Raw genomic sequence first — 15,526 nt, 5'->3', positions numbered from 1 at the left:
AGTGAACGCAGATATGAAACTTGAACCAAATACTTCAAGTAGCAGAAGCACCTTTTTTCAAGCCATCTCACCCAAAGGGCTAGCTAGAGGGAGACACCTCCCGTGTTCTCCGGCTCGCTATGCCTTCACCATTTTCTACTGCGACCCAAGTAACCTTCCCATCTCATTTCCAAAGGCCCCAGAGACACTTAGCTGTAGTTTTCTCTCCACTGCACGTGGTGATACCTGCACTTCCTCCCTTCCTCTTGGCCCCTGATGTCCTTTAAGCCACAACTGGGGTCCCTCTCCCAGTGCAAACGCTGAGCCACCTCCCTTTTTCCTCTCTCTCCATCAAGAATGACACAGCTCTCCAGTTCAAGGTTGGCCATATGTGTTTTTCTGCAAAGGGCCAGATAACAAATGGCTCTGTGGACCATGAGGTCTCTGTTGCAATTGTTCAACGCCCAGACACACTGTGGAAGCTGACAATACACCTAGGGATGGGCGTGGCTATCTGCTAATAACATTTGTTTGTGGACACTGAAATCTGAATTCCTTATAGTTATCAAGTGCAAGAAGATACTAAAATTTTTTTTTAACCCTTAATAATAAATGTAAAAACTATTCTTAGCTCATAAGCCATAGAGCCACAGGCAGCAGGCCAGATTCGGCCCGCAGGCCGTGGTTTCCAAGCTCTGCTCTGCTCCATCTGGTCTGCCCTCCTGTGAGCTATCCCAGAGTAGAGATGGATGGTGGGAGGAGAGAGCCAGCAGGCATCACCGTGGTGCACTAAACCCTGGGCAGATGTGGGAAGGGGAGAGCCAGGGGGATGTGAAGCTGGGTTGTGTGCATGGAGAGAAAGTAGAATTTTCTACCTAAAAGTTGTTGGTGGGCAAGAGCACTTTTGTGGGGGAAAGACGGGGGAGCAACAGAGGTATGGGGGAGGGGGAAGTACTTAAATCACAATGGGCATGCAAAAACACATCTCGGGGAACATCCCTGACAGTGTAAGCTATTAGTAAGAATTTCAAACTGTCTTCTAGTGGGCTGTGCACATCTCTCCTTTGCAAACCTTCTGAATTCTCACCTAGACTCTGTGGGGAGCTGAAGATGAAAGTGGCTGCAGGGGAGTAGGAGGTGGAATACCATCGAGAAATTGCAAAAACAATTCACTGCCAACAGGCTGTCCCGGCAGGGTCCCAGTGCTACGGCCATGGCCCGGATCGGCACACTGCCCCTTGGATGTCCAATTAGATGGCATGGGGGGAAGTCTAATGCAGAGTGCAATTGTCTCTGCGTAAGCACCCAAATGAACAGCATGGGAAACTGAGTCTGGCCTCATGAGTCAGCCCTGGAGAAGCTCCTAACCCCCCTCTCTCGCTCTAGGTGGACAATCTGCTACTAGGATTTTGGGGTGAGGACAGAGGGGAGGGCTCCTGACTTGATGGCCAGTATCTAAGTAACCTCATGGGGCAAGTCAGGAGCTTGACTGGAGACATCTCTGAGCATTTTCATGCAAGCAAATGACTTAGCCAGCTTGGCATGAAATGAATCCCAGGTCTGACTTCATTAAACAACAGATCTGAAGACTGGAGGTAAAGTGGAGGTGACCTCAATTGTCTGAGAGATGTGGAAAATCAAAGAGCCTTGGATTCCATCTCCTCAATTAAAGGGAAAATTGGGTACATTTAATCCAGTATTTTGCCATCCCAAAACACAATAATTACAAAAAACAAAGAAACAAACAAACAAAAAAAACCCAAGAAACTTGATAACTATTACTTCTCAACAAAGAAAATGACCCTTAAAAAACATTCTCAGCCAGGAAACTTATATGGAGAGGTGGCTGAGTGAGAATGAAATGGGATCAGAGGAGATATTTGATGATGGCAGTGGTGGTGGTTATGGTGAGGATTGGGAGCCCAAGGAAGAAGCCTTGTCTAGGGACAGCAAGGGAATGCTCAAACCAATTGAGCGTCAAGGACAGTGGACCGTGGCTACCCAGGAAGCCTGGGAGTCCTGCCTGCATCCAACCTTGTCTAAAAGAAATGAGTTCAATTGTTGCCAGCAAGCAGGGATTCAGCGATCCAGCCAGCTGGGAGGAAATCGAAAAAGGGGTTACTTGCAGACCACAGTCATCGGGGAGGTGAATCTCCAGGCCCTGACAATTTCCCATGCATGTGCATTTCCCCTCCCTAAGCTCAGTAATTTGGATGGATTCCCTTATTTGGTCTCTTTCCTCCCAATCTCGAATTCTGGAAAGAAGGGAAAGCCTTTTGCAATGTGGGACCTTGCTTTTCCCTTCACTGTCCCCTTGGGGACTTGAAGAGGCAGCAAGAACATTGGAGAGCACTTGTGTCCCTGAAGGAACAGCCGGTTGCAATGCACGACCATCACTATCGATCTACGATTTATGAAAATAAAGCAATATGTGCCTGTTTCGGTGCCTGCCGTTTGCCTACCAATGGTGCAGTGTTCACCATTCCAGCCCTCTCGGCATTCACATTTGCCATCTTTACAGGTCCCGTGCTCAATGCAGCGGGGGTGGCACACACGCTGGTCACACGCTGCGCCTGTCCAGCCCTCTTCACAGCGGCAGGCTCCCCCGATGCAGACGCCGTGAGTGCCACAGTCTACTGAGCACACTTCTGGAAGAAAAACAATGATTACAGCTCAACACCACAGCTGCCGAAACCCTCCATGGGAGGCCAGACCATGCACCTGGCCTGGGTCCCTGGAGCAGGCCCCGATGCCCAGCACTGTGTCATCTTGGGAGGCTGGGGACTAGTGAATCATTATGTATTTTCTAGAGCAGTGGCTCTCTGGACCAGTAGCATCACTGTCACTTGGGACCCTGTGCCTTGGTTGGACCTGCTGAATGAGAAATCCTGGGAGTGGGGCTCAGGAATTTGTTCTAACACATCCTGCAGATGGTCCTCATGCTCACTGGAGTGTGAGAGCCACTGTTTCAGAGTGAGGCCACTGCAGGAGGAGATCAGACAGTGGCCATCCCGTCTGGCAGTTCCCTCGGAGGTGCCCACTTGACAAGATACCTGTATCCCTAGCTAGCTGGGATACGGTCCTCTCTGAGAGCCTGAACTGACCAAAGGCCCGTTGGGGACCCCACAACCACATCCCCATGGTGACACCAATGCCCAAGGGAGCTGTGCTGCATTTACACAGTCACTTTCTCGAAGGAGCTCAAAGTCTTTTGTGGGTGGGGGTGAGGGGGGACAGACAGACAGATATGCATGCTCTGGCGTTTCAGACCTCTCACGCGAGGACAATCACATGCCAGACACTCATCCTTATGACAGACTGCTGGACAGACTGCTGAGGGAGGTGTGGCTCGTCAGGCCTGAGGGGGGGAACCAGCCCAGAGGGAGGTCAGTGACTCAGTGAAAGTCACACAGCATGTGGTTAACACAGCAGGGCCTTGCCTCTAGGGCTCCCCTGCCCCCATCCTCTGTAGAATCTGACCTGGACCAAGTTGAAGCCAGGCCCAAGTGGCTTCCAAAATTAGCCCATTTGAACTGACTCTCTTTGGCTTTTGGCAGTGAGATATTCATTTCTTTCCCACTGTCGGCAAAGCTTTGCACAGATCCCCTTCCTGATTGCCATGCAATCTGACAGCTGTCTCACTACCCAGAGGAAGGGGGCAGGGCCATGGTCACTTGCTTGGATGGGCGCTTGTCAGGGTGAGTGGAGCCGTTCTCAGCAAGGCTGGGCTGGCTTGAACTGCTGAACCATTCCATTTTAAGGTCGCTCGGGAGGTAAGGCACATACTCCTAATTTTAGGAAAATAAAGTGTACGGCACAACTTCATTATTTGCCTGTCACTGGAGGACTGCGGAGTTTTATAGCAGGCTCACGCTGCACCCCGAGGGAGCCTCTTTTCCGTTTTATAGGATGTTCCATTCAGCTTGCCTGGGACTGAATTGTTCTGCTTTGTTTTCTGGTACCTTTAGGGAGCATACATAAGAAAATCTATAATGCAAATGGAAGCGTCCCTCCCGGGCCCCTCATCCATTTGCAGTGATGGACCCAACGAGGCACGAGAACCTAAGCAGTGGTGGTTTTTCCCTTGTCTCTCAAGGATCACAGACTTCGTGACAGAGAAGAGAGTTAAGAGGCCAAAGTCCAAAGGCCCTATGTCCCCAGCCGAGTGTGCAGAGTAGATGCCCATGCATTTGGGCTCACAGGAGGCCACGGGGCACGCGCGCTGGGGGCCGTGAGGAGGAAACCCCTCGGCTTACCGACGGAGCAGTCGGGACCCATCCAGTTGGGATCGCAGCTGCAGAGGCCCGTGTCGGGCAGGTACGTGCCGTGCCCGCTGCACTGGTCTGGGCACTGGACCCTTGCCAGCTCGCAGTTTAGACCACCCCAGCCAGGGCTGCAGAGGCATTCTCCATTTACACACACCCCGTGGCTGGAGCAGGTGGGGTCCAAGCAGTCGACTGGAAAAGACGAACAGGAAAATATCATCACTCATGGGGGATGGGCCATGAGACAGCAGATAATAGCTGAGCGGACCAGTGGCTCACCAGTTCCCACCCCCTGCGAGCAAATGCAGCAGCCAGGTAACAGGGACGTGGCCCCTTAAAGGATTCAGGACTTGTTATTTGTCAAAACACCGAGTCTCGAACTTGAAGAGAATGTAAGAGGAAAAAGGGATGTCTCGAGCAGAATTAGGAGGGATCAGATACAGAGGTGTGCTATCAACACGGAGAAACTTGCATTTATAAACATTAGGGCCCTAACTGAACCATGTCAGAGCTTCCAAGTGTGGACATGAGTACTGGTGAGATCTGCGCGTGTGCTATCACCAAACCCGATTACCCCTCGTTATCGGAGAGACAAGTAGAGGCTCCTTCTAACGTCACTCATACTTGACTTCAGAGGGTAACGAAAGACTAAAAAGAAAACCAATACAATTCATAAATGATTGACTTCCCAAACTGTTTCACTCAGGCTAAGCCTACAATGAGTTTTCATTTTCCGAGCACTGAAGGAGCTAGCAAATGCGCAGGATAGAAGAGATGGGGTTGGGTGTGGAAATAATCCAGTGGGGGTAACCTTCCTACGGAGAATCATGAGTGGACTAGATGCGCGAATCTCATGAGCTGTGGCACCGACCTTCCACCAGACGGTCATGGTCTGATTGTTTGGCCATCTCAGTAATGAGAGTGGATATATATCCAGTGGGTAACCTGAAGATTATTATTCTGAAATCAACTCTAAGTGAGAAGAAGAGTGAGCTGCACAGGCCAGCTGTTGAGGACAGGACTTTCCGCATGAAAATATGACCCCGAGCTTCAGACATCCAGCCAGCCAAGGGCTGGTTAACAGGGCTTTTAAGAAGATATCCAGCTTCCTTAGGTCTTCCTGGGAACTTGGAGAAGAGAGCTCTGCACATCATGGAGTCTGAATAGTGAATGGGGGGTGGTCTCGCAGGGGACCTGATGTTACCTTGCAGATCAGAAAAATAGGGAGGTCTCACCATTTTATTTTTCAAAGATATACATTTTCTCCATTTTAATGGCTTGGAAATCGGGCCTGTTGGCCTAGATTAAAGCATTTGCTCCTGCCATCACCTGGGGGCGCAGCCAGCTTGAGACCTCTCCCAGTTTTTCTCTTGGAGTGTTTTGGACCACGCAGATAGTGTAAGTCATTCCCTCCTGTGCGTGCCATCTTGTGGTTCAGATTCTCAGAGATTTTCATTTCTCTCCTTGCCCAATGCCAGGGTGAAAACATGCAAGATTTGGGGCCTGCCAATAGTTCATCATGACACTGAGAGAGCAATTGCTTGGCTCCCCAGCTTTCTGTGGGACAGTGTATTTTTTCGTTCTTATGGTACACACTGTAACGGCGTATTTTAAAATTGGTACATTGGCTCTAAACACAACATTATTTAGATGGTCCATGCCACATGACATTAGACTTGAGGAATCTGGATTTATTAGAGATCACAATATTCTACAATGTTTCCAAAGAGGCAAAAACAAGAATTTTCAGTGTTGAGATGTTTCCCAGGAGTCCATTAGGATATCTTCAGGAAAGATATTTATGGAAATATTTATATATTTATGGAAATCAGTTTGAGACTGAGCCAAAGGGAAAGAGAAGCGACCATTGTTTTTTGGTTTTGTTTTTTTAAAATCAGGAATACACTCTCTCAGAAAGGTGAATTGAGTGATTAAATATCCATCGAAGCTGTTCTGATGATGTTATTTGCTCTGGTTATAATCCCTTTAATGTTGAATTCACTGTCTTGGGGATTATAACTCCTGATGAGATGAACCCCTTCTGATAGCTTTGAATTTTCTCCATTCAGGATGGTGGAGCACATCTGCATGGAAATGAATGAAAGGCTTGACCATATAGAGGACATTTACCAAGAGGTTGTGCCATGCCTTGGGCATCTCATGCCCAGCGCACATTAGGGGATATATAGTAGGTGCTCAATACACAATTGCTGCAAGCATGAATGACAGACATCGCTATAAGCATTTGTTGTTAATGGGACAAATTTCCAGTGCAAAGGACGGGCAAGGAAAATGGTGTTAATGACTTCTCGCTTGGAGGAAGAACGCTGCGCAGAGTGGGATCTGCGAGCAATGAACTAATTCACTCAGAATCCATCTTTTCCATATTCTCCTAATAAAAGGAAATCCCTGAGTTCTAGTTTTCATTCTGTCCCCATTTCTAACATAGCAAAATCAAAACATACACAAAAATAGCTCATGCGCTGCATGCCTCCAAAATTGTCTTTCATTTATAATTACTCATTTAGAAGGCTGGGTGAGGTGCCAAGAGCAAGGGGCTTTAAAAAAAAACACTCAAAAAATGGCATCATCATCATCTTTTTCTTAAGAGGATGAAATCACAAGTAATAGACAAAAAAAACCCCCAAAAACATAAAATGACATTTTTCTTCCAGATAAATGAGTTCACTCTTCTTTATCCTGAATTATGCTATGAAGGAAGGAAGAAAACCCACTGAGATTTATTAGCCAGGACTGGAATGTCATTAAAAGGACCATTTATGACATCTAAAAATATGAGCTAACCCTTTCTCTGGCCAGTGATACCAGTAAATACGCCCTTTGTGCTGTACAATTACAGCAGCTGATGGAATAACTAAGTTCGGACATTAAGAGGGGCAGGTTCACTATGAATTTTAAACTTGGTTCCAATTTCACAAGAGGGTCTCGTGGCCACGTCCTTAGAGTCTTCAGCAGGGAGGAGGGACGATGGCATTTTGCGAAGCTTTATAAATAGAAACAGTGTTATACTTAAAAGGGGGACAGTGGCCTTTCCCAGCTAAGTACCATGTACCTTACTCCACCAGCCCCCTGGCAGCTGAGATCATTAGAACTCATTTAGTCTTGGGCCCTCTATAGGTTTGACAAAAAAAAAAAAAGAAAAAGGGTTGTGAATGCAATTTCCACCCCAAAGGATGATAAAGGAGGTCAAGGAGTTTTACAAACAATATGTACTCGAAACCCCCGAAGAACCATGAATTACATTTATGAAGTTAAAATGTCATTGAAAAATGACTCAGCCGTGAAACTGACACGGAAACATGGCTGACTTTACACGAATATGTCAATTCCTCACCCGTCACCTCCCCGCACCCCAGACACCATCGAGTGGAACCTCACGATCGCGTCCTTTCATTTTCTTGCGCGAATCTGTTAATACGAAAACAATGTTTATGCAGCAGAAAGGGAGGGTGGCAACTATTGATTTCATCGCCGTGGCCATTTCAGGTAAATTGTTTGAACGTTACGACTATGATGAATATCAGAAATAAAAGAAGCTAAATGGAAGGAAAAGTGCTGACCCAGACTTTCTGATTCCATTTCCTATTTTGAAAACAGCACATGAATCACTCGGTTCATTCTTTTTGGGGAGCGGAAATCGATAGGCGAGATTTCATCTTTCCATAACGATCCACGTGGCTTCCTTGCTCTGTTGGAGGGTTAATTCATTCTGAGCATTTAAGTGAGACTGGCCGGGAGAGTCGGAAAGGTGAGAAATCACTTGAAATTCTACTCAGACAGACATGCACAATCTTTACTGGAGGGGAAAAAAATTCTAAGATGGGCAATGTCACAGCTCTCGCACTTTCCTCTCGCCAAACGATGTACGCAAAAGGTTCGCTTTCACCTCTCGTCATATCATTGGCCTCTCCCCTGTTTTCAGTGACTACAGCTTTGCCTCTTGTGATCCATTTATCTCTTAAGAACTTTAACCTTTCAAGCGAGGTGATTAGATCAGTACTTCCTCCATCCCAACTCCCAATCTGGCTTTATGCTGCAGACAGAGGGAGGCTACCTTTTTATAACAGAGGAAAAAATATCTATAGAATTGAGCAAGTGAAGATCTGGGGGTCAGACGTCTGGGCCCCATGAAGGGCATTACCGCTGATCTATTAGAAAAATCTTAGACGAATAATGTCATGGAAGCTCACTCTTTGTAGCCACAGATCTAAAAACGATGAAACGGGAGATTTCACAGGGGGAGCGTCTGTGTGTGTCTGTCTCTGAGGATAAGCACCGTCATTACTTTGTGGCGATGGCGGTAATGACTGGATATTTTGTATAGAACCCTGGAGATCCGTAAGTTAATGGGATGGGACAACGGATCCTCTTGCATCTGAGAACATCATAGCACCTGAGGTCCCTCCTCATCACCTCGGCAGGCGGAAGCTGAGAGAGAACACGGGCACAGGTGTCCGACCAGATCTTCTCCGTGGGGACATCCTGGGTGGGCATCTCAAGCTGTTCAGCATGGAGTAGGCAGTGGGCTTCACTGTTCCCCCTAGTTTGTGGGGTGAGTTGACACTTCTTTTTCCATGGGGAACACGGTGGGGGAAAAGGCTGTTGGAGACGTGTGGGAACGTTTCACTGGGAGACAGGCTTAGAGGACATGTGCTCAGCTGGCAGACAACCACTGAACCAACTCAAAGGCAGGGGAGCAGGTGACGGGAGGAGGGGACCTAGGTCCTTGCCTTCCTAGCAACTGCAGTTGCTTCTCTCTATGGGACAAGCAATAGATGGACAACAAGAGACTGTGTTCTGGAAGGGCACGTGCCGAGCAGGGAGGTGAAGGCCGCTGGCCGAGTTCCCTTGTCTTACAGGCACCACAGGGGCCCCCAGCACCGGGGTGCCACATAACTCTTCTGAAAGAACCAAGGGGAGTCACCGAGACTCGCAGGGCTGGCTTCTGAACACTTCCGGGGATCTCCCAGCCTGGCCTCTGCTCATGGTTGTCAGACCGAAGTCCGCTTATGGCACCCCCGGTTTTTCCCCACGTGTGCTAGGGGCCACTTCCCCGTGTGCCCTAGTGAGCGCCTCAGCGCCAGTGACTCCCAGCCCTCCCGCAGCGCACCCAGCCACTGTCCTCGACCTCTGCCACCGCAGGAACCAGGACAACTTCCCCTACGTGGTGTCCCTAAGTGACATGGGCACCCATGGTCGTTCAGGCCTGACTGCTTTCTAGTGGTATTAATTTTGCAGAAATATTTACACAGAGACACAGATGGGTCTTAGGTCACCAAGAACCGTAAAAAACCCCCAGCTTTGGGGAAGACTGGGAGATTGGGAGTAGGGGTTAAGGACTCTTGTTTCTTCTTTTCGGGATAGCTTTAGTAAGTCCCAATTCAGAGGACTTTAAATAAAGCAAAAGAAAAGAGGAAGGAAGGAAGGCAGGAGAAGGGGAAGGAAGGAAAGAAGCAGGAAGGGCAGGAGGAAAGACAGAGGGAGAGAAGACAGAAAGACAAAGGCAGAGGAAGCAATTTCAAGAGGAAAAAAAAGAGAAAAGGAGCTAATTAACGTAAAGAAAAGCAACACATGCCCAGCCGGCGCGGCTCAGCGGTTGAGGGTCAGCCTAGGATCCAGGAGATCAGGGTTCGATTCCCGGTCAGGGCACATGCCCGGGGGACGGGCTGGATCCCCAGTCGGGGGCGTGCGGGAGGCAGCCGATCAATGACTCTCTCATCATTGCTGTTTCTCTCCCTCCCTCTCCTTCTCTCTCTCTGAAATCAATAAAGACATATTAAAAAAAAAAAAAAAGTAACACATTCCTTCCAGAACCATTCCACAAGCCTTCTGTTTGCTACGACTTGAGAAGTCCAGCCAACTATGCTGTACACCTGGAACTAATACAAAATAATATTGAATGCAAACTGTAATAGAAAAATAAAATGTAAAGTTCTTTAAAAAAAAAAAAAAAGCAGTCCATCAAAGCGCAGGGGTTTGAAGTTTCCTTTGCAGCAGTAGAGCCTGGGACTGGCTGGTGAGCGGAGGTCCAGGCCTGAGCACGTCCTGCCGCCCGCCTGGGCAGCCGCCCCGCCCCGCCCCGCCCCGCCGAGCTTACCTTCCTCACAGTGCTCGCCTTTGTAGCCGGCGGAGCAGACGCAGTTGCCATCAATGCAGGAGCCGTGGCCCCCGCAGGCGGGATCGATGCACTGATTCATGGGCACGTCGCACTCGGCCCCTTTCCAGCCGCTGTAGCACTGGCAGGTCCCTTTAGAGTACTGTCCGTTCCCGCTGCACAGGACGGGGCAGGCGGCTGCGAAAGCAGAGACAGGGCACCGGGTCACGGGGACCAGCGCCCGAAGGGCTGGGTGGGTCCCAGGAGGCAGAGCCTGCCTGGGGTTTCAGCTGAGCCTGCCATGTCCCAGGCCAGGGGTGCAGAGCCACCTCCCACTAACCAATAGCCCTCATCACCACCACAGGGAAAATGCTACTGATGGCAGCAGTCACCACCGACGAAATGCTTATTACGTGCCAGGCGGGGCGCAGAAGGCTTTAAGTGAATTTATGACATAATCGTCATAATTACTCCACAAGGCGGAGGCCAGAACCATGGTCCTGTGACAGTTGAGGCTCAGACTGGTGAGTTAGGTGGCCAAAGTCACCGAGCTCACAAGTGGGGGAGCCGGTTGGAAGCCAGGTGTGCCCGACTTTAAGGCATGCCTCTAACTAAGCTGTATGGACTCGTGCTGCTGTTGCTGGTTTGGGGGGATCAGAAGCTGCTTTGTTGATTCTGTTACCCTCAGGTTAGTTGACTCCTATCCCTGATACATCTATGTTCCCTAAAAAGGAAGGGAGATGGGCCACAGTTGTGACATCATCTCTCTACGCCTCGGTTTTCTTATCTAGACCATGAAGAAATAATTGCATCTGGCTCCAAGTGTCACATGGGATAAAGCACAAGTATTAAATGCACTTGGACTCCTAAATAAGCAGGAAGGGGCGTCCAGGCTGGAGACAGGACGTCTTGAGCAGTTCATGTCTCAGCTGGGACCCTCTTGTGTCTGTTGATGGGAAGGAGGCTGAAGGTCAGCAGGGACGGTCTGGAAGGAGATGACCAAGTTCCCACCCATTTGGCCTCAGTCGTGCCAATTCCGCCCTTTTAGAGATTGAGATCTTAGTGGTTGCCTTTGGGCTTTGAACTCCTCACCTCCGGGATCGGTTTGTAAAGAACCTAAATTTCCAGGCTGGCTTCTCTGTGAGCCTAAAAGGAGCACACAGCTCCAGGCTATGGAACTGGCATTCAGAGACCTTCAGAAAGGCCAACAGCAGCATCTCACTGAGTCCTGGTTTCCCCGGGATTTGCAATGCACAGGGTCCAATAATTCAACTTGTGTACATGTGTGTACAACCCGAACGGCCTCCCCAACCCATGGAGAGATTATACCTCTAATCAGATCACTCCCTAGCCTACGGCCCTGCCCAGCCTTATCAACGCCCTCTTATTGTCATGATTCTATTTAGGTTTTATAGCAATTAACTTTCCTTTTGTGAGTGTCTAATTTCTCCACAATATCGTCAACTACTGGAGGACAGGACCAGGATTATCGTGGTTGATTTCCTTCTGGTGCCCCACTCATCAACTCATCAACATTGGCTTGATTAAGGACCTATTTCTCCTATGGTCTGATAACCAGGGATTCCCAAGTGGTAAGGTTATGGCGAGCACCGAATGGCCATCCATGAAGATGTGGACACACCAATGTCTGCAGTGACCCCTTCCCTTTTTCTGGGAAAGTGCATGTTTTATCTTAATGGTAAACTGATCTAAAACAAAAACATCTTAACAGTTGACATATGACTGAGGGAATATTCCACCAAGAGGCATAAGAGGACAGACAGTAAGGATCAAATAATTATTGTCTTTGTTAATTGATAAAATACAGTTAGGATTATCTTCTTTATTCATATTGAAATGGTTTCTCTTCTGCATACCCTCCAAGTGGTAAAAAAAAAAAAAAAAAAAAGGGTTCTCCAAAAGCGAAGAATGGATTTTATTTAAAATTAGGTGCCTAGGAAATCAAATTTAAAAGGTGACCTATTTAAATTACTCAGAGAAAAAAGTAGAGAATAGGTCTGAGGGTTCTCCACAGTCTGAATGCAGCCTTCCTGGCATGTGCACTGGGAGTGTGGTAAAAAATGCAAAACACTGTAGTGTTCTCTGGAAAGTGGGGCACTCAGTGGCTCGGCTGATGTCACATTAAAAAGCAGAAGGCCGGATAAAGAGGAGTGAAGCTCTCTAGTAATCCATTTGCCATCAGGGCACAGAGTGCAAATGCCAGACGAGTGCCCTCCAGTGGTCACTTGGCAGACCCGCATGGAGAGGACCTTCCCTCAGGCAACATTCATTCTCAGTCATAACTCAACCCAGAGCATTACGGTAAGTAAGGCTCAGTCTAGACCTCATTTGAGAGGCTGGATGTGAAACGGGGACCTCCTGTATTAATAACTCTTCTCATTTTTTAAACTATCATTAAATCTATATGATTTTTCAAATAACAGGTTATAGGACAGATAATTCTGACTTTACACCTTGCCCAGTGATAATATGGAATAGAAATGGCAAGGGCAAGGGTTTGAGTACCAGAAAGAAGTGCACTCAAAACCTAGCCCATCACTTTCTGTGGGATTTGGTCAAGATTACTCTACTTCTCTGAGACCCAGATTTGCCTTCAAAAAATCATCTCTCAGAATTGAAGTATTAAATGAGGTCATGTGTTCAAGGATTCAAAACAGTAACTGACGCCTGGTTTGCAATGAACAGATGTTCTCTCATGAATTTCAAACTGAATCTCCAAATTGACTTCAAGGGTTAATAACGTTAAAAATGTTATAGTTCTCAAATATGCTCCTGCACACACACATATATACACAAACACACACACACCATCACCACGGAAGAGTACCAGATGACACTAAGGGAGAGCTCTCATCTTTTCCTTTCTCCAGTCTTCTCTGGCTGAGGGCTATAGGTGGCTCCGAAATCACGTGTACAGTGTTTTATGTCCCCCCCCCCCGCCCCTCTTTTCTTCCTAAGGGCTTCCAGGAGCAGAACACTGTGCGTTCAAGCTTCTACTTAAAATTAATTAAAATGTTTGTACGAAGTGACTATTCCCGTTTCACTAAATCTGGTAAATGGAAGCTCTAAGACCCCTGCAGAAGGAAAATAAATTACCATTGTCACTAACGACTGACAAGTTAACAGGCTGATGACAAAAAAATGACACAATTTAGATTCACCTAAATGGTGTAAAGCTCATTTTAACGATCAAGCTAGAGATTTTTTTCCCCCCTTCCACCAAAGTCCTCTGTAAGGGATGAGATGAATTATCAGCGTTATTTACTTGGTGGGAGGTAACAGGACAGGCCCCTCGTGGCTGCTGTTTTAAGGAAGACAAGTCCTGTCTACTTGGGGCTTGCAGTAGAGACCATCTACCTGAAGCAAAGGTAGGGACGGTGGAAGGGGCTGAGTCAGACAGGCAGAGGGAAATGCCTGCTTCTTGGAAAGTCACTCGTGGGCTGGGCTAGATGTGCAGAGGGAATTTCAAATGATGCATCGTTTACAAATGATCTGAAATCTGATTGAAGACCTTTGGAAAAGAGACTTGAGAATATTTGAACCTAGTACTCCAGGTAAATTTTCAAAATAGTACTAACAATCAGTTGCCCCGCGTCCCAGTTAGTGAATAAATATTAATAAGTAACCTAACAGGTGTTAGTAGCTCCGTTAGGTGGTAGGAAAAAATGATGGAGAAAGGAAGATGCCTCGATTCTCCTGAAGCAATTGAAGATTGTAATGTTTGGGTCCTGGAGGCGACGCAAATGAAGCTCAGTGTCCTTGAAGCCAAAACTGGCGTCCACTGTCTTTCCAGACTGGACTTCGCTGGGTGCTGAGCCAAACTGTTAGCAAAGTGAGTTTCACTTCTTGGTAGGTCCCTGCGAAGGGCAACCCATTTGGTAGACAATCCAGTTTGACCTCTGCTGCATGCTGTACTCAAAAAAATAAATTCCATACGCATTAAAGGTCAAAATAGAAAAGAAACCCCACAAAACTATTAGAAAAAATATTAAAGACTAATGTTATTTTCTTGGGAAGGGGGATATGTAAGGAAGACATAAATTCTAGAAACCAAGAAGGAAGAGAAGAGAGATCCGATCTGATTACATGAAATTTAGATCTTCTATACGGTGAAGAACACTACGCAGAATTAAGAGATGAACAGCACCGGGGAGAAATGTGTTTTGATGCATTTTACAGAATTAAGCTTGCTATCTAAAATACACACAGTACGTACTAATCAATTAAAACAAATGAAAACCTGGGCAGAGGACATATAAGTATGAATATAAGAAGCCAAGGAAAGTATGAAAGGACACTCAGTTTCATTAGGAATTAAGTAAGTATAGATAGAAGTAATCATGAGAGGCAATCCTTGGCTTATCAGACTGGGGGAAAAAAAAGAGAAACATCTAAAAGGCCAGTTAGCCCAACGCCACCGTGGGCGAGGGAAATGCTCTGGTGGGAGCGGAGTCTGTCACTGTCTGGACAGCTCCCTGTGCCCAACCGAGAAGCCTGTTGATTTCAGCGCCTCAGTTTTCCCTCCGATGAAATGGGCACAGCAATGCAGGACTTCTTGCGTAGGAACAGTGAAGTCAGGAGTCAGAACTCAGGAATGATGATAGAAATACAAATGCAAAGCCCACTAGCCATTCTGATCACAGTGGGCACCTCCGACCCGAACAGCGCCCCCAGACACTCCAGCGTCTCCACCAACTCTAGCTGGTCTCAGTGGGGGAAAGATCCAGCAGGACCCCCGTGAAGAGAGGAAACCAAAGGGCGCCTCTGACGGACAGGGGCAGAGCCTCTGGCTCCGAGGGCCAGAGTTCAGGTGCAAAGACCGGCTTCCTCGCTCCCGTGGTGCCAAATGGAGCATTAATAAGCGAGAAAGGGATTCGGGGAAGAGTTTCTAGAAGGACAAAAACCTCATCAGGTGCGTCAGATCTCTGACATTCAGGAGCCACGTGGGGAAAGAGGCACATGCTGACTTAAGCGTGAAAGTATAGATGCTTTAATTAATCCGGGGTGAATTTAATTGCTTTAGTTAAGTGGAAATCGGGTTAAAAATGATGCAGAGCATGCTGGGGTGTGTTAAAAACATGACATATGAGTTGGATGAATCGATAAATTAAAAGTGCACAGATGTTTTAATTAAACCCAGGGAAGT

General features: G+C 47.5%; 1 protein-coding gene across 1 annotated transcript in view; it reads right to left on the bottom strand.

Annotated features, from left to right (window-relative positions):
* TENM2 (teneurin transmembrane protein 2) overlaps nucleotides 1–15,526 on the bottom strand; it is a 258,817-nt gene that overhangs the window by 127,753 nt on the left and 115,538 nt on the right. The window contains exons 8-10 of the mRNA XM_087816191.1: nucleotides 10,363–10,557; nucleotides 4,236–4,436; nucleotides 2,442–2,627 (exon numbers count right to left, since the gene is read on the bottom strand). Of these exons, the coding sequence (XP_087672317.1) occupies nucleotides 2,442–2,627; nucleotides 4,236–4,436; nucleotides 10,363–10,557 (582 nt within the window). The remainder of the gene's footprint in view (nucleotides 1–2,441; nucleotides 2,628–4,235; nucleotides 4,437–10,362; nucleotides 10,558–15,526) is intronic.

Source organism: Miniopterus natalensis, chromosome 4, assembly GCF_054644295.1.
Source record: "Miniopterus natalensis isolate mMinNat1 chromosome 4, mMinNat1.hap1, whole genome shotgun sequence".
NCBI classification, from domain to species: domain Eukaryota; kingdom Metazoa; phylum Chordata; class Mammalia; order Chiroptera; family Miniopteridae; genus Miniopterus; species Miniopterus natalensis.
This window is presented reverse-complemented; position numbering and strand designations above follow the sequence as displayed.